A 26,335-nucleotide genomic window follows, 5' to 3' on the forward strand; every position below is an offset into this window, starting at 1 on the left:
TATATTGCTTCTGATACTGTTTTCATGAGTGTGTTTGCTGTGTGTTTCCTATTTCATTTGAAGTACTTAGGTCTCAAAGAAATTGCAGTAACTGATTGAACAAATGTTCTATATCATGCCTCTTTTTTTTTAGCTGTCTTGTGTGTTTCCTATCTTTGTTTGTACCTTTTTTCAACACGTACATACTCTATTTATGAACACAACAGCTGCCTGCTGTGTGATTTATTTGGTGACAACACAGAAAAAGAAACTCGAGTGATGAGGAACTAGCTTGTTTTGCCTCCAGCCAGACCACTGTCAACCTGCAACACCAAACAGGACATTGCAACAACTTTAGATTTTAGTGGACAAAGAACAAGAACTGTGGTTGACTTGTCTTTTTCACTTTCATTGGCCTGTTTTGTCACCATCTCTGTTCCTGAAAAAGAGGACAAAAAAAAAAAAAAAACACACACCTCTTGTGACCTTTAATTGTCTGCAGCCACAGTGACTGTAGTTGTCTTGTTTCTCTACTGACACACGCCCTGACAGGAGTTTAATTACATGCAGCAAAGTGCAGTGTCTGCCACAGCCAGCTTGACAAGCCTGTGGCAGGTTAGCAATATTAGCACCTTAAGCTAATCATTAAGGTTCAGAGAGTGTGCTCTTGGAGCAGCCGTCGCGTCACTGACGCCAGCAGGAAACAGGAACCTTTCTGACTCAAGACTATATGGAGGTTAAGTGAAGAAGAAGACCACCAATTATAAGAGACAATGAAGAGACAATGACGCAGTGTGGGTGGAATTAAGATTAGTTGCTTTATCTTAAGTGAAGCCTACAGATTACAGTGTATGCTCTTTGTGTACACGATATGTAGTATATGCAGTATATGTGAATTCACAAAATCACGAATAAAGGCTATCTTATCTTATATGTTTGTTAAGTCAGAATCTTTATAAATATTTAGCAGTTACAAGGACATACATAAGCTGATATTCTTTAAAAGCACCATAAAGGTTAATTCCTAATTATTTTCCAGTTCCCCTTAAAAAGAGCAGGTTAGACCCTTGAGTGAATATCTTCATATGCATGTTCAGGTGCAGCTGTACCTACATGTACCAGCGTGCTAACTCACCAAAGTCTTCTCAGGCTCCTGTTGGGACTCAGAGGAGGACTCCATGGTTGTGGTGAACCAGAGTCAGGCCTGTCAGTGCTGCTCTGACAACTGCATATCTGTCAGGAGGAAGAAGCAGTGTGTTACCACAACAAGACAATATTACAGAATGTGTGTTTCATTTTCTTTCATTTAGTCATTTGTAGGTTTTAACTGTACAATGTGTTCAGAACTCAGTCGTCTTGGCCTTGGAGTTGTTTTGAAAGCAAGTTTTTTTTGGCTTGGAACAGCATTGAATTTTACAAAATGCTGTTTCATCTCATGTGGGATGGGTAGTTTGCAAGATTAGACTCATCATGTCTACTCATCTATCACATTTCAGAACAAACAGGCTGCACTATTCTGCCATTGTATCCTAAGGCAGCAGAAATCTTCTCACCACCCCCCACTGCCTTTTCCACCCAAACAAAGGTGTTGTAGCTCCAGGGTTTTAATAAACATCCTGTTTCTAATGCAAGCAGGAGCGAATGGAGGATCAGCCAGTCTGCCAGCTCCCTTCCCAAGAGAGTCCTGAAAATTCATTCTTTAAATCTTTTTTTTTTTTTTTCTCTCTGCCCTCAGCTTGTTTCCCTACAGAAATGTTGGAGCATGACACTGTTTTTAACCTTTATCTGTCCAGGGAAAGTTTCTGCTGGCTGCCACTTACCCGCTCCACTGGACCAGATGGAGACTTACTCAAGGGTACCTCACTGAGGATACCTGTCATAGGCTCCTTTATGAATCCATGGGAATGTGATCAAACTACCTCTTGTATATTTAAGATGGGATGTTACAGGAAAAGCTTCAGCGCAGTTCAGACTCTTTGAGCTGTATGCATTTTATATCATCCTAATCCTTTACCTTTTCTCTTCAAATCTAATTCAGCTCTAACACCTCCCTGTTCCTGTGCGGTTAGTACACTCAGATATGAAAACACTTAACTCTGCAGATCAACAGGAAGCTGTTTTTCCTGATGAAACACGATGACAAATCAAAGCGGTGATGCAGCATGAGTATGTGAAACATGATACAATAAGGCTGTGAGCACAAACAAACATTTTTATTGTCATTACTAAGTGCCTTCATGGATTCCATATCCAACAACCACTTCACTACATCCCAAACTTCACTGCCTCACCCCAATTATACGCTCTTAAATTCTTTATCTATTAAACCCTGACACTAGGTTTCACCATTAATGCCAAGATCAGACCCAAAATTATGTCTTATCTAAGTGATAATTAATTATTATCTATGCATATTTAAAAACATTCTGCCTTAATGATCTTAACCAGCAAAACAAACAAAGTTGCTATGATAAAATCCAATATCATGATAATACCGGGTACTGTGATATTCTTGGCCACAAGGATTGTTAGTGTGAAAATTTGATCCCTGCTGCACATCCACACTCATCCTCTTTCTACTGCCTGGGAAGGAAACAGAGCGATGCTTCATGTTCATTCATAAAACTGTGCTTATACATGTAAATATTCAACAATGAAGTCGAGCCCGGGCATCTGTTCCCAGTCACCTCATGGAAGATAGCAACTTATGACGGGTTGTTCAGTGTGTAGTCTGCTGAGTCACAGCTGGAATTCACTGACTGTACAATCTCCAAATCTGATGTGAACCACACAAAAGTCACAAATATTATGCAGACTCACTCTGACACAACCTGATAAAGACCACATCCATGTGGTAAAAAAAAATCTAACAGTAATACAGATAGGAAAAATCTTCAGACTCAAATATTTACTCATCTGCCTGAGCAGAAGTTCACACAGGGATAACAAGAAAGTACAAGAAAACAGATTCTGCTCAGTCAACTGGAACAAAACAAAATGAATCCTAAGGCAAAACACAAACTTGAGACTTCCAGTAAAAGATAAATCTGTGATTCAAAAACAAATAGAGGGACCCAACACCAACGATCAAAACTCAGAGGTTGACTCTGTTGAGAAAAAAAAAAAAAAAAAGATTTATGGGAAATGCAGCTACACAGGCCCAAACATGAGGCACATCACATCAGCTGCTCCACCTACGCATCTGTTCACCGCCTCATGTTAACACACTGAGACCTCATTACCTGTTTGTTCTTTTGCTTCAGTACGGTCACTGCATCTGCACACAGCCTCAACCCCAGTGTCCACAGCAGTTACACCACGAAGTCCTCAACATGACTTCATGATCAGGTGGGACCATCTGTTAATTACACCCTCTGCTTTAGGGGAGATTATTTTGCGTGGAGCAGCTGCCCACCAACACGTGGCTGTCCTAAAAAATGCTTTCAAGATTAGGACAGACAAGCAGCCACTTATGCTGATTGCTGTTTTGTGTGGATATTGTAATAGCATGAAGCCTGTGGCCCCACATGAGATTACACCTGATCCACCCATGGGGGGGTGGTGGCAGAAGCCAACAGGCCACCTGAGAAGGACGCAGCATTTTGGCGTCAGGTGACAGTATTATGACCCGACACTGCAGATCCGAGGACTGTTTGAAGAACAACATGTTGCCTCATTGAACATCGTGGCCAGTACAGGTAGTCTGGCCAGTCACATCGGCACCACCACTTTTTCAAATTTTATGACACAGCAGTCCTTCTGTTGATGCGGACCAGATGGTGTAGCCTTCATAGCCTTTGTATATCGGTGATGTGCCAGTTAGTGGTTTGTCCCTCCTCACTGCAGGTAGCTACTCATCACTACCAACCAGGAGCACCTTACAAGCCTTGTTGATGTGAAGACCCAGTCATCTGGCTTCAGGTTTTAACACCTGCATCCAACACAGTGACAAGAGACTGAGTCTATCCTATTTTGTAATACGCCAAAGTTTTAACAAAATCTGTGCTAAACTTTATTGGGATTAGAGATGAAAAACTCGAACCTTGTGCCTTCATAACCAAGCTAATCCAAAGGTGACGCAACCTCAGTATGGCTCTACCACCGTGCAGCATGTAAAGTGTTTTTCTTTGGTACCAACCAGTAACAGCCTCTGTGACTTTGGATTTAGTTGTCAGTTTGTGAAACAAAGCTGAAAAAAGGAATATGTTCAGTCACCTGTTGCTGGATATATAAATACATAATTTGCTTCACCCGTGCTTTCCTTTACCTACTGTGCTGAAGCCAGTCATTTCTTCATAAGGAGGGGCAACCAATCAGAGCTCTGAAACAATGCCAAATTGCCACATAGGCACATGGAGCAGCTGTTTCAAGTTCAAAGCATGAAATCCACAAAAAACAAAATGGGGTGTAGCATTTAGGAAATAAAAAAGCTGTGGTTGTACTGTACTGAGAACCTGCACAGACAAATACTGTGTGAAATGAAATGAAATGAAATTACTGCAGGTTTCTTCAGGTTGTGCTCTTTGGTGCTGTTGAGCTGTATCACATTTTACAGAGAAGTGTTTCTGTTATTTAGCCTACCATCATTGATGTGAAGGGAGTCAACCTCTCTGAAACAGTTTCACACAAACTGAACATCATAACCGTCATGAAGGTAAGTTACTGCAGGAATACATTTGCTTGAAAATGATGTACCTAATAAACCACCAACTGAGTGAAAAATCCAAAATCGTTGCAACAAAAGAATTGTATTAGACATGGTTATGTGCACAGATATGAAGATTTGTTTACATTTGCATTTCAAGAACACATAGCCAGCTCTTGCCACTATTAGTACATGAGTTTATTGAAAGGTGCCAGGAAGTAAGGAGAGGAAGGGTAGCAGAAAGGAAGCAGCTTCACGAGACTCTTCAGGGACAAATAGACAGAGGACAGGAGGACATCCTGACAGTAAGATGCTTACTAAATCCCCCACCCCCACTATCAGTCATTCTGCTAATGTAATGCTCCAGCGCTCCAATAGCCTCTTGGCTCCAGCCAGCACACACACTTCATCTAGCCTGGGCTCTCAAGGACCCGTCACACTGAGACAGATGCTTTCCACTCTTTCTCAAGCCCAGCTTTAGCAATCAGCCCATGACTCAGCCTGGAGCAGCAGCCACACAGCTGAGGTGGGAAAATAACAGGAGAAAATCAGGGCCGGCAACACGGGGGAATGTTTTGTAGCAGTATGTGGTAGGTCAACAGTTTTTTTTGTATGATTTTGATTCCACTGCAGCTTCTTTTTGGCTGAACAAATTCCCATTAGCTCTGAAGGAGCCCTCTATTTGCAGCTGCCCTTGTGAAGATTACGCTATATTATGTTTTTTGAATTAAATGTCACAATGACTACTGGATGGACCATAACCAAAGCTGGTACAGACATTCAGGTTCCCCACAAGATGAATTCTAATCATTTGATCAGTTATTATAACCAATGGCACGCTCATCTAATGATAATCCCCAATAGCCTCAGCTGTATTTGTGTTAAGTGCTAATTATGAAATTTTAAAGGTCCCATATTGTGTAAAGGTAGATGTCCATGTGTTTCTTGATTCTAAAGCAGGTCTAGGTTCTATATTAATACTGTGAAAGTATCAGAGCCTCAGTCCACAGAGAAATGCACACAGCCTGTATTCAGAAACTGAGCCTTAAAACCAGCCGTCAGGACTTCTGGCACTTTGTGATGTCACAACAAAAGTCACCAATCTCAGCCATGCCCCAAGCCCCGCCCACCTGGACCCACCATCTAACCTTGCAGGATTTGTTTTCTCTGAGTGTTTACCTGAAATCTGCTATATTTTCTTTGCATCACTTAGAAAACTGTCAGCCAATCAGAAGAAAGGCTCATAGCCTCTCTTCTGATTTGCTGACTGGCCTGTTGTTACTAGAGCTCCAGAGAGAAGCCTGACAGAGGAGATGTCAAACTACACTGAGATGGTTTTTGGTTCTTAAAACCACAAATATATCTTCTGATGGAGATCAACACTTCAGATAAAACACAGGAGAAGTTAAAATGTGGGACTGTTAACAAGTTGACACACTTAAACTAAGACAGTTCAATGGTAACATTATACCTGCTAAACATCAGTGTCATTATGAGCATAATAGCGTGATGATGTTAGCATTTAGTATAAAATACTGCTGTACCCAAATACACGGAGCAGCTAGTATAGCTGTAGACTCTTAATCTTGTTCTTTTATTGTCCAATTATTATTTATCATTTAGATTTTAGATTTTTCCAATCAATACCAAACACTAGTTATACAGTAGGTGTGTTGGAGTCTTCACTTATTAAACGATGGACAAGCCAGTGACAGACAATCCAATCTGCTGTGGTTCCATTGTTTTCACTCTCTCCCACACTTTACTGACTCTCTGCCCCTTCACACAAGCTGCCACACAACAATCTGCTTTCGTTGTACCACAAGCCGCCTGTGAGCTAAGAGCTGTGAATCACTGCCAAAGATAGAGGGCAAACGCACAGGGAATCCTAAACTTGTGGCTTGGCAGTGGCCCCAAAACAGGGATAGAAACACCGACTGAGGGGTTTTTCCACAGAGCCAAAAGATAGCAGGGAACCTCTGGGAATTATTTCACTAGGAACTGACAAACAAACACAATCATGTCTGTTTTCAGCTGAAAGACTCCAGTTCAAGAGCATAAATACAGGGTGTGATTATGTGTCACTGGCTTTCCACATCATTGGATTTACAGATGAGCAAATGGAAAGATCACACAGTGCCAAGCAGCACACAAATCAGCACAATAATATTTGTTGTAGCAGGTGATGTTTTAGCTATCATACAAACTATCAGTGCTGTTTCCATAGTTGCTGTTCATGAGATTTGACTAATGGACACCAAAGCTTTTCTCATCATTCCTGGTGCTGCATATTTTGAGAGACAAAGGAATTTAATGATCAGATGGTGGTTTCATGACCAAAAAATTATGTTTGATTATTCCCTTCAAAAGGTTAGAACCATATGAATATCTATTTTCGCACATCATGTCCATATAAGGGCAAACCAGTTCAATCAGAGACATTACTTGTATAGGTGCTCATTTGGATGTGCCCTCAGGTTGCTAGTGCTGGAATGCTAGGCTAGGCTAACCGCAGCTGACATCGCTTCATCTCGAGGTTCAACATATCTGCCGTCTACTGACCAAGAGTCTTTCCAAACAGAGCTTCTCATATTGAACTCTCTGGAATCATTACCACAAAGTTGCTGTTGTTTGTTCGTTTCAGCTTGACCTACATTTTATTTTCAGTCAGTCAAAGTGAAGTTGTGCGACTCCTGTCCGTCATGTGGTGCATTCAGTGCAGCAGTGAAGGTCTACGTGTGAACTGGCGAGGCAGGTAGCCAGGGAGTTCTGTTTTTTTTATAATGCAATATAAATTTTCACAATCTAATTTCTGGATATTGTTTTTTACAATTCAATTGAATAATTGAAATAATTGAAATTTAAAATAATCACTGACAGGCCTAATACTATTAAGACCAATGCAAAAAGGTTTCTGTTAAACATGAGCAAACATTAAATCCCACTGATTAAGTCCATCTGGATCTTCCTTCTGTTTTAGACGAACTACTACTTACCTTTTCTACTTTTTCCATTACTTCTTGGAATATTGTTTCAGAAACATATATATACAAACCTTATCATTTTTACTGCCTGCAGCAGTTGGCTGCCTTGCAAAGCAATTATGGTCCAATTACACTCAATAATGTTGGCCTAATTATGGTGACGATTTGCTTTAATTATACTGCACAATACTAAATGCACTCTGTCAAATAATACTGTCGCAGAATATGATGCATGAGGACTGAGTCAAAACCGGGTGTTTTGCCAAAACATACATTAAAGAAATAGAAATTGGTTTGAAGAGAATGAAAAAGCAAATCAGAAAAAAATTGTTTGGATTGCTTGTCACTATTTTTTTCTCTTTTTTTTTTTCGATCTGCTGCAGTGAACACTGATTTTGATTGTTTTTAGATTACCACTGGAGCTGGAGCTCAAGGGCAGAGAAGGACAGCAATCATTTCAGGATGCTAAGCTGATTGTAGTGATGTTACTGTGTGCTCTCAAAAGGGGGAGGCAGCTCTGTGACAGCCTGACAGGCAGATCAATAGAGGCCCATCGCTGCTGAGTGTTGTGATGATTACCAGTGGTTAAGTGAGACATAAAGAGCTACCGTGCTAGAAGAGAGATAACAGCAAAGGAAGAGATTTTAACAATGTCACATGTTGGTCCCTCATAGTTTTACCCATTTCAGTAATATAATTCAAACATTTGTCATTTTGATGTTTTTGTCTGGGGATTCAATCTCTCTTTATCACCACTTCTTGAGGCGACTGCCAGCCACTCCTCCTCATCAGTGATGATGAAGTTTCAGGATAATCTCCACCACGAATCTCTCCAGGCTTTTTTTTTTTTTAAGAAAAGGAAAAGATGTCCTGCTACACATCTGATGATGTTAGAGGCTGAGAGCACTGAGCTCCATTTAAATTGGCAAAATGGAATTATTTCAATCAATATATATTATCTGCCTGTGATCCTGTGTACATCAAATCAAAAATCTCTGGAAAGACTGGCATGTACATATTGTATATTTATTACAATTGAATTGGGACAATTTATTGCTATATTGCACATGTACAGAACAGCCTACATTGCACTGTAAATTGTTATTATACATAGTATTTCTGTTTCATCTAATTAATGTATATAGTATTTCTATTCTATCATATTTATCTTAGATTCTGTTTCAAATCTTATTTTATTTCTTATCACAGTTTTCCTCTTGCTGTGTGCTGCTGTCACTTAGAATTTCCTCCATGGGGCATCAATAAAGGTACATCTTATCATCTTATCTTACATGTTGGAATCATCCATGTCTGAATTTAGCTTTTCAATAATGTCTTCCATACCACCAAAGAACCAGTAAATATCAGCTGTGTTTGCTAATAGATCTCTAACTGTTAGCTTCATGGACACCTGTGGTGGCTCCAGAGCCAGTTACTGCAGCCTGAGGCTAGGTTTCATCAGGACTCATTAAGACGCTGAGCACTGGGACGTGAACTTGATGAACTACAGGGAAGAAGGGCAGGGCTCACCAAATACATGTACCATGCCTAAGGTTGAAAGCTAAATGCTATGCAATGAGCTAAATGCTAGCATCAGCATGTTAACTTACTCACACTGACAATGCTAACATGCTGACGTTCAACAGGTTCAAAGTTTAACATGTTCTCCCTCTTAGTTTAGCGTGTTAGCATGCTGACATTTAACACTAAACATTACGTAATGATTCATCCCGAGGGGACTGTGGATATTTGCACAAATTCCATGGCAAACCATCTATTCAGGCTTTTCAAAGTGGTGCCATCCCTGAAGCCATTGCGCTAGTGTGGCTAAAAATATTTAAACCTACAGAAAGAGCACCAGGGCATAGATGACAGTATACATAAACAGTACAGAACAAATAAAATAGTGTTTCTTAGGGTTTATTTGGCCCTCAGGCTGTTGAATAAGTGTGGCAGACGAAGTCTTGATACTCCAGTACCTGCAGCCAGATGGCTGGGGTGACTGTTGGTCCAACACCACGGTGCTATTGGCTCCACCTCTTCTCTGTGAGCTGTGTCATTGCTGTTGCTGATGAGGCCCAGCGCTTTTGTGTCATTAGTGAATTTAATGATGTGGTTGGAGGAGTTGGACGATGCAGTGGTAGAGTACACAGTCCTGGGGAGTGCAAGTGCTCAGTGTGGTGGTGCTGGAGGTGTAACTGCCAATCTGGACTGACTGCGGCCTACAAGTGAGTTAAATCCAGGACCCAGTTGCAGAGGGAGGTACAGCTGTTTGTGTGTTGGATTGTGTTGTAGACTGAGTCAGTGAATCCTGATCCATTTTTTTTCTAGGTGGGACAAGGATGGGTAGAGAGCAGAAATTAGTGTCTTCAGTGGAGCAACTGGGGCAGTAAAGGTCAAAGACATGCTAAAGATGTGTGAGCACATGATGGTATAACCTGGGATTTCTTTATGTCTTCTGCTTTTTGAGGGTGAACCCTAGAGAGGGTTACATGCAGAACCTGGTCATCTGAGGAGCAATGGTCTTTATGACCTGCACATTACTAATTTCTCAAATCCACAGATCTGGAAGGAAGGTACCCCTGTCACAAGTCTGTGGTGGGGCTCTGTAGTCTGTGATGGCCTGGATACCCTTCCACAAGTGCCTTGTGCTTCTGTTGTCAGCAAAGTGGCTGTTGATTCTCTGTTGATAATTACTGTATGTTCCTTCTCTGATGCCATGTTACAGGTCAGTTCTTGCTTTTTTGAATGTGAATTCAGAGCTGAAATCTACTGAGCATCAGTTTTTAAAGATATGGTGGCAAATGGATGTTTTCTAAAGAAATGCTCTCTTTGAAAGAAAACAAGACAAAGAGAAGGGGAACAGGTGAATCTAAAGTTGCTTGGTCCGATGTAATCTTCTGCCTGTCCCAGTTTGGTGCTGCACTCAGGGGGAGACATCTTTAAACAGAATTAATCCATGTAGGTCAGGGAGCGAGGAATATTAATCAACCATGTAAGCAGAGGAGGGGATTGCCTTTCTAGACCACAGAGAATCCAGCACTGGTTCACCAGAATAAGAATCACTTTTCACACCCGACAGGCATAGAAATGTGGAAATGTACAGAAATCTGATACTGTCCATGTAGGAACACACAGACTCAAACAGAGAAAGTAGGATCACTTTCAGTGTAAGAGGAGAACAGTTACACATTCTGTGCTTTAGAGAAACAAAAGAGAACTTGCAGATCTTTCCACAATTAAATATCATCTGGCAAACGTTCCTGTCAGATTAAATCTCATCCCTCAGCAGATCCTGTTTTCATAAATACAAGATGCCTTTGCATGACATATCTATGTCTCTGCCGCATTAAAGCAGCTCGGAGCATCATCAACATTTGTCTGCATCATCAACGATGCCGACACCCGTCTAACAAAGAGGAAATTATATTAAAAGCAGGTCGACCCATACAGAAATGTAAATGGCATATATGTCCCTACATCAAGAGTGATGTTGCCATATATGTCACCTATATTATTTATATTATATATATTATTTTCACATAAACACATATATGAATATATAACTTTATAATTTCAGCATATATGAAAACTTGCATTGATACATATATTAAAAATAACAATATAATGAATTTTTCTGTGATATAACATGTTGCAACCCTATTTGTTACCAATATATATTTAATTTATATGTACTCTGTTTTTAAATAATTCAATATGTTTTTATCATTAATTTTAAACATGTCTACCTTCACATTCTGTGACAGTGGTCTCAGACTTTTGGACCTACTGTTCATAATATCAACATATACTGACAGGCTTTGGGATGGATATATAATTATGTAACATATGTCCACAATATAAGCATACATACATAAATATACATATTAGTATGGGCCTGACATAGGTATATGTCAATATATGAAACTGTTGAAGTTTCAAATAGGTTTAATTAATCATTTTGTTTTTATTTATATGTACATATATTTCCTACATGGAAATTCAATATATGTACATATATTGAATTTGTATGTGGGTCGACTCACTTGCAGTGGAGCCTTAAACTGGCTTAAATTAAGCCAAATCTCAGTTCCTAAATCTGAATTTTCCTAGTTCCTGATTAAGTATTGTTGAACACACACACCCTTCCTTGAGAAAGACTTTTGAAATGCTTTTGTCAACTGCAACTGCACACAGACAAACTAAAGCTGAGCCTGAAAGGTAACTGCAAGGTGCACAAACTGGGATTTGTTGACAATAAGAAAACACCAGACTTCAACATGTTTTAATGTTGCTGTTTCTGCTTCATCCTCAATAATAACTGTCACAACAGCTTCTGCTGGCACACATCCTTTCACAATTTCATCATCAGCTGTTGGAAATGCAGTGTCATACCCATTATTTCATGTGCCACATGTTCATCCATGGCTTTGCCTCAATGTAACACTCACCACACCTCCACAGTCAAATGGAGTACTGCTCAACAACAGATAAGACCATTATCACAGAAATAATCCAGATTCAGGGTATAAACTGAAGAAAAATATAAATGCAAAACTTTTGTCCTTACTCCCATTTTTCATGAGTTAAAATAAAAGATCTAAGATTTTTTTCTATAAACACAAAAGACAGAAACACACACACACACACACACACACACACACACACACACACACACACACACACACACACACACAGAGAGATATTCCGTGACGATATCCTGAGGCCCATTGTCATGCCATTCATCTGCTGACATTGTCTCATGTTGCAGTGTGATGTAAACAATTCCTGGAATCTTAAAATACCCCAGGTCTTGCACGGCCTGCATCGCCACCTGACGTGTCACTTACCGAGCACGTTTGAGACAGCACGTTCCACTACCTGCCAATATCCAGCAACTTTGCACAGCCATTGACGAGGAGCGGTCCAACAATCAACAACCTGATCAACTCTGTACAAAGGAGATGCGTCACACTGCTTGAGGCAAATGGTGGTCACACCAGATAGTGACTCATTTTCTGATCCACCACCCTCCACCCAAAAAATTCACATCTGTGACACACTTCACTGCCTAAATATATGTAAGAAAAAGAAAACTGCATGTTAAAGTGGTCTTTTATTGGGACCAGCCTGAGACGCACCCTGTGAAGTAGTCATGCTGAGTAATCAGCAACTTGATATGCCACACCTGTCAAGTGAATCTTGGCAAAGGTTTAAAAACATTTGTGAAGAAAATTTGAGGGACGGATGCCTGGTGAGAAAACGTCTTACATCTTTGATTTCAACTTGTGAAAAATGGGAGCAAAAACAAAAGTGTTGCATTCATATTTTTGTTCATGACGACTGTCATTAGTTCCCCGTGTTAAAACAGTGGGCACAGCAAAATTCCCACATGACACAGACTCTCTTTTCTTTCTACAATATGCGAAGCAACGCCACCAAGTACGTCACCTTGCACAATTAAAACTGTATTAAACTTTCAAATGCCACAAGGTGACTCAGCGCTCACTGACATCCATCCATCTGATCGATCAGGATGACGTGTGGATGGTAATGCTGATGAGTAGGAGAAGATCAAGAAGGTCTGAACTCCTGTGGTGTCAAGGAGACGATGGTGACCTTAGAGCACTGAATCCTCCTTGGGAGGAGAAACAGTGCAGCTGCTCGGATTTTTAACTGACTGGCACAAAACCATCACTGCCATAGAGACGAAAGAGAGAAGAAAAATCACAGAGACAACAAAGCCACAGCTTCACTACAAAGCTGCACGTTGAAAATGTGTATGACGCACACACAGCCTGAGTTGAATAATATGTGTCTGTGTGTGTGATAGCTCTTGCATAACAGAAAAGGGAGGAAAGATGTGAGGCTGAGATTCTGACACATCCAGTCTACAGGTACAATCGTTCATATTTTACATTTTAAAGAATCTGCAGACAGAGTGCAAAGGTCACAGCGGCAGGAGATATTCCTGTGACCCGAGAACGACCTTTGGAGAGAATGGCACGTGGGAAAAAACTGGGGAGCTGGGAGACACACTCACAGACATTATCTCTACATGAACAGTGCTGTCAGCGGCAGCACTGTCTATTCCGAGGCTGGCAGGCTGCAGTGTAACACCAGACACGTTCTGAGCAGCTTGCCGGGGATCGGGACACGTAACCAGGCTGCTGCGTGATGTGACCTCAATTTATTGGCATCTGTTACCTTAACGGAGCATCCCTCCATACAAACACAACTAAAAACACCATGAAGAAGTCACAGGAGTGACATTATCACACACAGGATCACGCGCAGACTAGATCAAGTGAATTTAAACTGGAACACACAAAACACAGAAGCGTGGAGGGAGCCAGACCAATGCAGCATGCACGTGTGGACATGGAGGGGAGTAAATGAAGACCTACCTCATGCAGCTTGGGCAGGCGAAAGCACCATTACATTCACAACACAGCCTCTGAGAGAGGAAAAGAGAGAGAGAGAGGGAGGGAGAGAGACGTAGAGATGACATCACCGTATTTTTCTCCCTCCTCCTCTGAAATGTAGGCTAGTGCTGCAGGGCTGCCGGTGTCAGCGGCCGAGCAGCAGTGAGAGCTCGCTCTGCGTTCAACGACAGACGAATGTGCTCTCTATATGAGCCTTCCCTGCAACGCAGTACTGATGTGACCTCAATGTTAGTGTCTGTACCCCCAGCAGAGCCAAAAACACACACACACACACACACACACACACACACACACACACACACACACAGTATTTTAAACACATGAGATAACTCAGGGACTGAAATCATCCCTCTCAGAAAAATCGTGTAAGTAAAAGTATCAGCAAATGCAGGCATACTTATATAAGTGCAGCTGAATCTGAATAGCAGACTAATAAAGCCCTGTCTCATGAATATGCTTTACCATCAGGTAGCTGTTGCTTTAACACCAGGTTTTTCTGCAGTGTTTTGTAGTGGAAGCACCACGCCTCCACCGAAATGAAGAGCGCATCCATCAAAAGAAATTATTGCATCTTTTCTTAATATGAGGCTCATTAGCATCAGGGAAAAGAAGTGGCATTACATCACACAGCAAAAGCCATGTTTTAAGAGTGAGGCAACTGTTTAATCCATCGTCTAGTAAAGAGATGAGATGAGTCGGGATCTGTCTGATTCAGTCCGTTGCACCGCAATCCTTTCTGCCCAGATAAGACAGCAACATGTGTGCTGATTACCAAGAGGAGCTGTCAACTCAAGGCAAGTAACTCTGAGGGTTTAGAGCTAATGCTTCTTTCACCCAGTCCCAACTCCTGGCCGTTCCTGAAGCCATGTGATGTCTCGACAAAGTTATTGAAATTACCTCATTCAGAGGGAGGAACTGTGGTAAACAGTAGGTCAGTAGTGTGGACCACAGCAGCATTTTACTGGAGAATTCATCCTCCTTAGAGGCTGTTACCCAGTGTATCACTGCCTGCGTTAACTGTTCATATTTGATGATTTTTCTCAATGTTTGAAACAAAAATAAACTTGGTCATTAAGAGCACTTATCCCTCTGCTGACAGTTTTTTTTAACTATTTCAAATGAATATATTATGATCTTATTTCTTATTTCACTATAAAGCACTGATTTCTCTCTTGCTCTCTCTCTCTCTCAAACACATTGATAACAGATCCCTCTGTCATAGTCAAATAGACCGTCAGGAGCAGTGGGAGAAATAATAATAATAACATTTTTACCCTGTCTGTCTCTTTACAGCCCTCTCTGTGTGCATGTCATTGGGGGTGTGCAGTGTGCATGGGACTGAGCCAGCATGAAGCTGCTCATCCTAAACTCACAGATAATAAAATCTTGTGTCTAATAACATCAAAATGAATCCTCCTCATCTTTTCCCCCATGTCCTATTTCTACACCAACCTTCCATATTATTGTGGTGCAGCACAGCAGGAGTATAATCATGCTCTGACCCTGTCCCAGCAGTTGCTTGCAATACTGCGAGGTAGCACTCAAAGCTTATTCTTTTGTGGCACTAAGTGCAACTAAGGTGGAAGAATTGCGTAGGAGTGTGGTGGAAAAGATGAAACACAACCCTGTCTTTGTTTTATATTTGAGGTTCAAAAGCATGAGCTGTCTTTTCCTCAAGCTGTCGGTTCACAGATGTCTCTGTGATTGTGTTGTGTACGTCCTGGTCCAGCTGCAGGGGAAACATGCTGCTGACAAAAGTGCCCAGCTGTGAGTGTCCTTACAACAGGCAGGTCAGAGCTGAGGTTGTGTGAGAGGATTCTTCACTACACACCTACACCTTATATACATGCATATACACACACACCCTATCACAGCAATGCATAGCCCTGGGCGTTTGGATTAAGATGAATGACAGCACATGGTATTTGAAATTTGAAGGAGGTTATCTGATGATTTTATCCACAGCGCCTTACAGCATTCTCTGTGCATCATGTATGCTTAGAAAATGCAGCCCTTCACCCTTCCTGACCACTGCTGCCCAGTGGCAGAGATGTTTTATGATTTTTCAATGAATGGCCATAATCAAGTCTGAGCACCTCCATGAACTGAAATCCTTCACTGGTTTCTGGGTTGTTCCCCTGAAGACGTAAACAGTCTGGTTTCCAAAACATCCTGACAACAAAAACACAGATCTATTCAAAAAAATCCATTCTGCTGTAACGTTAAAATTCCCCAAACATAACAAAGAGTCTCTAGAAAGACTCTTTGTTATCTCTTTTCTTTCAAAAATCCAAACATCCACTGACCAGCAGCAAAGAAAAAAACAGTTCTGCCTCTCTCTCCTTTATCTCTCCACGGATAGATGCATCGCACTAAACTGAATTACACAGTTGTATGGAGCTTGAAGCCAGCAGTGAAGCATCAGCCTGGACCGGCCTATCTGCCTGCCTGCGGCTCACAGGTTGTAGAAAAGGGTGCAGCAACTCATCTAAGATAGCAGGAGACGATCAGACAGCACATATAGACCTCCTTTCAATAAATGCACTTTTATTGTTAAAATTGATTATTTAATAAAGGGATTATACGTAGGATTTTTAGGCAACTGTCGTAACTTGATAACTGCATCTGCTTGTAAGATTAGTTGCTGCCAAAACCCATCTGTTAACCAGCACTTTGTCGAGGAATTAAACTGACCTTCTCAAATTCTAAAGAATGTTTCTAAAGCCAGGTTAGCATCATAATAGCCTCATCACATCAACATTCAATACAGCAAAACTTTGTTTGGTTTTGTTTCAACCTGAAACTTTTGACCTTCAAATCTGCACTGTTGACTGGCAGCGAGCCATCTTGACTGAGCTGACCTCAGAGGGGACAGTGAGCCAAAGAGTTCAAAATGGAGGAATCTTTTCTTTAACCTTCTCTCAGAGCATGAACTGCTCCAGTAATGGTCTGCAGGTAGTTACCAGACACAACCTAATGGTACAAGGTCTTTTAAATAAACAGTGCTAATTTATTGTCTGACTGAGCTACGCTAATAAGCTGACTAGCTCAGTTTGCTAACTGACCATTAGCAAATTTATTTTCTCTCTTCAGTAACTATTGAATAAAATGGTTTGAAATGGTGAACAAAAGGTGGAGAGCATATGTATATTTGTGCATTCACAAAAAATGCACAGATTGACTTCACTTTTAGGATATGACCAGAAAAATCAGCATTTCTTTTGATAAAAAAATTTACTGGTTTGATGACATTGTCCTCAAATGTGGTCACAACTTCTTAAATGTGAATATTTACTGGTTTCTTTAATCTTGGTTTTTGACTGTTGGTTGGACAAAACAAGATTTTGAAGAAATCACCTCAGGCTTGTGAATTAATCAACAGATTAATCAGTAGTGAAGATTTTATTTGCCCTAGAAAGCTTCAATCCCTCCTCTGGCTCAGCATAAAATTCAACCTAAACCATCTCCCTCAGCACTTCCCAAGATCTGACTAAATGTTGCCTGCAAATGAGGTTTTGAATGAGAGGCCAGGGAGTTCATCTGACCTTGAACCATGTGAGCAGATTACGCCACTGCACTGAAAAGTCATCTTTAAGGGGATTATGGAGAATTAAGACAGTTAGAAAAAATAAAAATGTGTAGTGAGGAGTCAGTTTTGAAGTCAGGACGGCAAACACTTACTACAACCTCCGCTCGAGGTTACAGTGAGATGGAGGGTAGGGCACAGCCAAAGGCCTAATTCTCCAACAACACCTCAAAGTTTAACATCTCTTTGTTGAAGGAGGCAGCCTGTCACTAACTGCAATTATCAGAGCAGATCTTTACCCAGAGGCTCAGTCAAGCCTGCTCAACCTGAACAGGTGGAGAGTTAGGCCCAAACAGATAACATATCTACACAGAGATAGGGCTCAAGGAATTTTGAGAAAACACTTCAAATGATGATAAGAACAGCACAGCAGTGAAATAAGAGAGATAAAATTCAAACTTCAAACTTACTCAAACTTTGTTTTTATTCATGTTCAGCCAAGAGATCCAGGAAATGTCTTGATGGGCATAAAGATACAAAAACATAGTGTACATCTTCTGTCTTAAAGCTCTCTATTTATTTGCTATCAAAGCATTTACCATCATCACAGCACTGACACTGACACCTGCAATACTGACCTAATGTTGATGTTCTGGTTTGATATGAAACTGTGTGCTTTCTGAACATAGTGAACTCTCTGAGTATGAGCTCAGCAAAGCAAAGCGTCACCATCCTGCCACATCAAACAGGCTCATCAAAAGAGGTACAGCTGTGCCCAGGACTCTGGAGTCTGACTGAGTGAATTAGGACTCTAGAAAGCAGAGCGTGGATGTAGGGGTGGGAGATCTGATGAGCTTAAATCGAGGAGGATCTTATTTTAGTATATGATTCACTTTTCAGATGAATCATACAGATGGCGTCATTAAAAGCTGCTATATTTAGATACTTAACTTTAAGAGTTCAGTCGCTGTTAACCAGACCATTGTTAATGGTTGAACAGCCAGCCCACTAACTACAGCTGGTGATGGCAGTCCTGGCTCTGCAGCCTCGGTGAGTTTGGCGTAGCACCAGTTCTCCACTGGAGCAGAACAAGATGGTGGCGTTACAGTCTGCCTACAGGAGGAGTGAAACACGAGGCCGGACGAGCCGGGGGCAGCAACCGAACTTTCACTTCAAAACACTTACATACTGCACCTGCACCTCATAAACAACAGCACTGTCCAAATAATTTTCCATATGAACTAAGCAAAGTGTGATTGGTTGTGACACAATTTGTAAACAGCATTATGGGTAAAGAATTCTAGCAGACTAATATCTGAAATCAAAGCAGCGAAAGATACGAATTACAACTCCCACTCAGGACTTTCACAGTAAAATCAGAGCAAAATTAGGATGCAGACTGTGATTCAGATAATGGATTATGATTCTACCCAAAAAAAGGATCACGTGATTTTTTGGCCAGATCGCCCACCCCTACATGGATGTTTATCTGTGCTCTGTGGTGACAAAATGTTATATTACTGCTTTAACATGAGGACAGAAAATGCCCTCAAAGAGCATTCTTATGCTTTTCACTTTGAAAACTTAAAACATGCTACATTCTGAGAGCTGTCTGATATGGAAAATAGCTTCATCTTCTTTTAAAATGGTGAGAGAAAGAAGGCAAGCTGTGAAAAAAAAACAGCAATATAACTCCACATGGGAGCATAACTAAAATATCAAAAACTGCAATTTGTCCACAAACTAAAATAGCTGGTCCTGCAGTTCTGATCAAACATCCCTTTGAGATAATCTTTCTTTTTGTTTACGACATGTATATACTCTTTGTTCCTGCAGGAACATATTTACGGCAACTACAAAAAAAAAACCTTTGCCCAAGGCACAATGGTAGAGTAATACAGCAACAGAAAAGGCATACTCCAGTGCCTTTGTTCCCAACTGCATTCAACAAACAACATATTTCGTTAATCATTTCAGAAAGCTGCAGCAGTGGATTGTTGTCGTTCAACCTTAATGTCTCACGTAAAAACTTGGTTCGCTGGTTATCATCTGCGCCACGCGTCAAACATTTTATCCACAATGTTTGTTTTTACCTGTTGTACATCTTCTGTGGCACACCTACAATTGTGCTCGGTATAATTGCAGGTGTGGTCAGTTGCTATAATTAGCTACAGTCCTACACATGTTTTTTTGGGGTGGAAGCGTCGTCTTCTGAGAGTCTGGAAGCTGCTAATGACAGTTATGCAGCACAGCAAGATTCCTGTGTGACGGTTAGTCAAGGATCTCCAGTCCAATAACCAGGCCAAAGGAAGAGAGAGGTGAAGGAAGAGAGAGATATGTCTCTCAACACTTGATTAATTGAATAACTAATGAATCTCTACCAAAAAAAAAATGTTTGTAGGTATGCAGGCTTTAGCAGTTTTGTCCCTGATGATTAAAAGTTTAAGATTATTAAAAATAATCTCTAACCCTGCTGGTGACATCATTTAGAGCCAGAGTCTGTGTCACTTCTGGGGAACTGTGGTGTCATCCATCTTTATTTACAGTCATTGCACCAAAAACACAGGTGTGACACTGCACAGAGCAAGACAATTATTTTCCATGGGTGGTGTGGCTGCCACTTGGACAGCTGCTACAACCACAGTGGTGCACACTGTCTTTATTTCCACAGGGTTTTGCAGCCAAAGTCAAACTAAATAGAACTTCTGACACCAAATACAGAGCAGATCTGATGGTATTCTGCCACTGACAGACACAAAGTTATGACACAATTGTCTTATTGTAGCCTGATCAAAAAGGACTGGACAAATTGAGTTTGTGTCTCTCTAAATTCCCAGAGTTATGGAACTCTACTTGCCACTACCACCGGGAGTTCACGGTTTCCTGCAGTATTTAATAGTGAAGGCTGCTGCCTCTGTAGCTTAGAAACCTGCTGATATCACTGTGGTGCAGGGAGAAGTCGCAGCTCAGGTGGGCAGTAATAAGGTTCCCACACTTCCAGAGCGATGGTGTTGGGGCCTGATGAGGGTGGACAATGAAGTTAATCGGCTCAGACACTCACACAGGGCCTGACGCGCCCACGCTCCTTTATCAAATAAGCAAATATTTCGGCTCTAGCTGCCGACATGAGAAACCACGCTTAACTAAACCCTGTCATCACAGGAGACAGGTGCAAATTAAAGTCATGTTTGTTTAGTTTTGTTTGATGTGCGACAGCCAACAGCAGTTGAGCCCCTCAGAATAATGAAGGCTGAGACAATGAAATGACATTACACAGTAATATGGTTTCACTAAAGTAAAAACAGCTGTTTTCCTTTGGTAAGCCTTAGCTAACCCTCTCATGGATGGTGACAAAGGCTGATGAACTACACACTAGGGCAAAGTGGGCCAGAATGTAACCTGATTTGTGTGTCACTGCTGGATAAATCCCCACTGACAAGAAGTGAGAATCAACTATCTCACTTCAAGCACATCTGGCATTTGTCAGAGCAAATGCATCCAATCGGCCAAACCACAGCCAGTGGCCTGAGTGTCCCAGCTGGGAAGATTAGCCTGCACTGATGCACCAACCTTGGCATTTCAATAACTTCGCGAGCAACACAGTATTTGTTATGGCTCCTAACAGTGTTTGAGTCTGGAGGCAGAGACAGGTGAGGCTGCTGTGGGACTTGTGACGTGCTGACAGGTGACTATTTGTCCAGTGAGGGCCTCAAGTTGCCAGGGTTGTTTTACTGTGTCATCATGTGGCTGCTGTGAAACCCCTGAAGGACTGTAACTGTGATTAAGAAGTATAAATACATACTTTATCTCACAAAGCTCTGAGCTTATACCCTCTATTAGTAAGATTTGCTGACTGACTATCAGCAGTTTTTACAGCATGTTCTGATGAAAAGTACATATATTTATGTAGGGCTGCCCCCCCAACCAAAGACTTTCTTTGTCAACTAGTCGTCTCTTTGTGTTGTTTTTTTTAAAAAACATTTTTAACATCACAGGCACTGCTGTTTGCACTGCTCCTTCTGGATTGTTTGTTTTTTTCAGAAGAGGTACAACTTCAGATGATACATTTACGTTTTAGCCATCACTCCATGTTTGCAAGCCTTCAAGTCTTAACATGCTGGTGAGAGATGCTGCAGCGGGGGGGGGCTAACAGACAAGAGTGTTGTCCAGGGCGGAAGTCGCTCTGCCTGATGCAGCGCCATGCGGGTGCAAGCGTTTGGCTTAGACATTGCTGTAAATGTTTGTAGAAATGTCCTGCATTGTTAGAGCTAGATCCCGCACTGAAATTCAAGCACTGATTGATTTAATTATTTAACTATCTATGTTTAGAGCTCCCAGTTGAGAAAGAATATTATAAGATACACGACTAACACTGTGCTACATTACAAAGAAATACAAAACTATAATCATGAGCCTTTAAAATATAAAATTTTCAAGCGTGTGCGTGAAGCAAGCCGGCTGTTAATGACACCGGTAAAAGCGGTGATGATTCTGAATGTGTCGCAACAACCAGCAAGGAGAGTGGAATTTTTTTGTTGATGTATTTCAATACATCACACAACTTATGAAATTGTAACACCAACATAATATAGACAGAAATGCACCTTGGGCACAAAATGCACAAAGGTGCAGTAAGCGAGATAGTTTAGCTTCCCTGAGTCCCCACGAACACATAGTGCATATCTATCAAGGCTATCAAACATTAGAGGTCATTTGAGGTCAATGAATAATAGGTGAGCATTTGCCTGAAGAATCTGCATGTCGCCTTCTTGGGTCCTTTATCCTCATAAAATGATTCCACACTTTTTCCTGTGTGGAATATGTGCTGTATGTGGGACAGATTTCCTGTCTCACATATATATATAAATACTATCTAATAACCACAGGGACCAGCTGTTAAAGCATGTCTGTCTGGGACTGACTGAATGTTGCCACTTTCTGTGGAGTTTGATTTTTTTTATTCCTGTTACCAGCTGACCCCTGAAAATTTGGTTGAGTAAGACTCTCATCGACTTGGTTAAATATTAAGGGCAGGCCTATATGTGTGTGCAAAACAGGTGTAAATACATCACCATGGTACTGCTGTACAAGCTAATTTACCGCTGTAAAGCACCGCTCTCAGATCCAAATGCAGACCTCACCAAGACAGAATACACTAAACAAACAAGGTCCCGTCTCGCAGCAGCCTTCGAGAAATCTGTCTGTGACAGTTCAAACAGGCAAAGTATTTCTCAGCACAATATAGAATTCATCATTTCACAAACCAAGTGATGACACGGCAGAGAAACAGGTTTCATTACATAAGAGAATCAAAGCTAGTGTAGTTCGCAGTGACTGACATTTGACAAGGGTGGCACACAGACATGCTGCTGCGAGTCACAGTCATGTGCTCCTGACGGCAGATGCCTATCTTTGTATAACTGAGTGATTCATTTTCACTGGAGAGCAACACTCCATTAGGAAAATTACTCACTGAACATTTACAACAATAGAAATATTTAAATAATACTAAAAAGGTTCTCTCTGAGAAATGCTCAATATGAATATTGATCATCTGTAGGAGCCTATTTTGCATGTAGATAATGTTCTGTGGGAAGCTTAGGTAAGCACTTAAGTACAATCTCCATGTATTCAAAATAACTGATATAATAAATACATGGGTTAGTGACAGTCAAAAATACACCGAAAAAACAGGTAATAATAGACAATAGATTTTCTCTTTTTTTCATATCAGGAAAAGCAAACAGATTTTAAGCAGAACAAAGTGGCGTTGACAAAAAGCTTTCATGCTAAGCAAACCACTATTGGAAAATAGGAGGCGGAAAAAAATGCAGTTGAATCTGCTTGTGACATTTTGTCCTATTCATTTTACCGACATCTGATTTCTCATGCATGAGCAAACAGATAAAACAACAGTAGGCAAACAAAAGCTACTGTAGTGTGGAGACAAGACTACACCCTTCAGTTCTGTAAAAACAAGTGTAGAGGCTAATGTGGACATCTAGCCCAGCACTTGGCATAATTAATCAGCTTCATTAACGTAACTGTGCATCTCAAGGCAAATGTTCCACTAACATCTTATTTTTCATGGCCATAAGTGTTCATAAATGCTTCCAAAGAAGTAGCAATAACAGTGGAGGAAATGGTAAATATACCAGATTTTTACTGCAAACAAAACATATTTACTAACATCATGACAAACTGTTTAGAATGAGCCAAAAGCACTCTGTATGTCTGGTTTTAACCCCAGGATACATTATAGCATACACGCTGAGCAGAGGCCACATGCCATGACACCCTCCTGCAATATGGAAATTTCTGTATTTAGATTGTAAATTTTCATGTTATACAATCACCCAAGATTAGTCAATTAATGGATCAGTCCAAACAGAAAACTAATCTGCCTCTATGTTGACAACTAATTCATTTTTTTAGTTGTTTTTCACACAAGACATTCTTTGGTTTCAGCCTCTAAAATGTCATGATTTCTGAATTCCTCTGTTTTATATAATATCATCATACTGGTTGTGATGCCCTGTGTTAAACCATTTCAATTTTCTTTTCTAGTTCAGTATGTTCCTTCCATCACAGCACAAACAAACAACATAATAATCCAGTTCTGTTTATCTCTCTACGTCAGCATTAATACATTGCTGATGCTCACAAATAGATTCTGAATTCAAATTTAAAACGACGTGTGTCGACCAGAGAGGTGAACAGACAACGAGATGTGGTTTCGAGAGAGGCTGAATGGAAACTGCATTTGACTGACAAATGAGCTGGTCACCCTTGTGACCCTGGATTGCGCGCCTCACCTCAACAAAAGTTTGTCATGGAAAGTCTGGGATTACCCTTCATTTCTATGCAAATACGCAGAGGATGGAAAACATGGAAATACAGTATGTGAGTGGCAGAGAACCTAAGCTGGCTCAGGTACACAGACAGGAGAATACAGATGGGTGTTTTCATCATTAACTCAAATCACCCCAGGCTAGTTGCAAATTTGAAAGCCACTGATTCAGTGTCTTCAGATCTGAGCATTTCCATGCCAAGTAAAACGAGTTATACTTGGTGCTTCCATTATAATTTCATGCTTCTTATAACACCAATGGAGGGGGGTGTTAGAGAATTGATATATGTAGAGTTAGCATCCAACTACAAACCACTCTCTACATAAATACACCAACTGGGCAGAAAGTCAGAGGGAGAAAGCTTCAGAAAACTCGCAGGAGGATGACATGACAGGCTGATATCTGATATCTGATATCCGATAACAGGCCAGGATCCACCGGATGCATCAGTTGTCTGACACAATTAGGACCAGGTCTGGATGCCGGCCAGTCTCCTGTTTCTGCTCCTGGCTCCTGTTAGGTGAAAGTGGTAACAGAGCACCAGAGGCTGCAGACATGCAACACTGCAGCAGGGAGTAACATGCAGACCGCAGGGGAAGTCAGGGAAAAGCTGTATTTTCCTGGCGCTGACGATGGTTATTGAAACATACCGCTGAACACCAAAGCCGAACATCACCCAGACACAATGTGGTTGCAGGAAATGTAAAATGAACAGGCTTCACCACTCACCACTTTGCTGCAAGGCACTTCGCGTCCTGCCCGCACGGCTGCAAACACGCTGACTTTAAACACCCCGATAAATACAGACTGTTCCTCAAAATGTTCACCCTGCGGGACGAGCTGGGACAGCCTGCTCAGACGTGAGCGGAGCCTGTGGAGATGGAGAAGCTGCTGCACTTACGCCTCAGCTAACGCTAACCCTGGTTTATTACATAATAGTACGCACTGCTCGACTGCAGAGTCACGGCTGTCAACTCGCCACAGACACACACACAAGGAATTAGCAATTAAGCTAGCTGCGTTTAATCAACCTTAGCAGATGGTTCATTTTGTGCCCCCCCCCCCCCCCCCCTTATTTTTGTTTGCGTGGCACTCACCTTGGCTTCGTCGGGGGTCTGCCGGTGGGTTGTCTGGCTGGTTCGCGGAAGGAAGAGTCGGCCAGTCCTCGGGGACGTCTGTCTGTCTGCTAACTGTTAGCTGTCGACGTTTGAATGTTTATCAGCAGGTATTCCCTGCTTCAGCCTGTGAGGGCTGGCGTCCCGCTCAGTGCAGTCGCGTCATGTAGGTCCAAAATAAAAGTCTGGACGGTAAAAAAGTCACTTCACAATTACTGGTATGGTTTCTACTGTTAATTTACCACTGATATTGAGTCAACTTGTTAGCCACTAGCCCGCCTGTTCGATTCTGTCATGGGTTTGAGTGGGCAACGGTCAAAGCAACAGAAATACACCTTATTTCCGGTTACACATTTCAAACTAAAAGCCAAAACACAGCAGCAAATGTGAAGGCAGCAACATTTCTCATTTTGTTCATTCCATAACTGGCAAGCTTTTAGTCATAATATAACTTCATTTAATGTTCTTAATTGTTATTTCATTTAATTAAAATTGTTTTACATAGATTTGTTGTCTTTTAGCATGATGCTCTCATGTCTGAAATCTCAAATTATACAAATAAAAGTATAGTAAAATAAACTGTTCCACCTCCCACAGGACACAGAGCAGTTTCCTTTATGTCAACACCCAAATGTGTTCACCTCTCTAGATTAGACTCTATATATGACTCTATATATGAATATATATATATATATATATATATATACACACACACATTTGTATATGACATGCATCTATTTATTTCGCGTTGTGTCTTCACACATAGCTTTATTTTTATAATGCTGAACT

At 41.1% G+C, this 26,335-nt stretch overlaps 1 protein-coding gene across 5 annotated transcripts in view; it reads right to left on the reverse strand.

Moving 5' to 3' along the window:
* osbpl8 (oxysterol binding protein-like 8) overlaps nucleotides 1-25,876 on the reverse strand; it is a 93,959-nt gene extending 68,083 nt beyond the window's left edge. The window contains exons 1-3 of one of the 5 annotated variants that reach the window (XM_071503068.1): nucleotides 25,529-25,876; nucleotides 14,016-14,065; nucleotides 1,115-1,212 (exon numbers count right to left, since the gene is read on the reverse strand). Coding sequence is in view for 3 of the 5 variants with exons in the window: in XM_071503063.1 (XP_071359164.1) it covers nucleotides 1,115-1,159 (45 nt within the window). In the remaining 2 variants the exon portion in view is untranslated. Of the gene's footprint in view, nucleotides 1-1,114; nucleotides 1,213-14,015; nucleotides 14,066-25,160; nucleotides 25,300-25,528 lie in introns of those variants that run through there. The other 4 variants (XM_071503063.1, XM_071503062.1, XM_071503067.1 and 1 more) reach the window with 4 other exon arrangements.
* Nucleotides 25,877-26,335: the final 459 nt, after the last annotated feature.

Source organism: Trachinotus anak, unplaced genomic scaffold (assembly GCF_046630095.1).
Source record: "Trachinotus anak isolate AG129_WGS33_773 ecotype Australia unplaced genomic scaffold, CSIRO_AGI_Tana_v1 ptg000018l, whole genome shotgun sequence".
Lineage (NCBI taxonomy): Eukaryota > Metazoa > Chordata > Actinopteri > Carangiformes > Carangidae > Trachinotus > Trachinotus anak.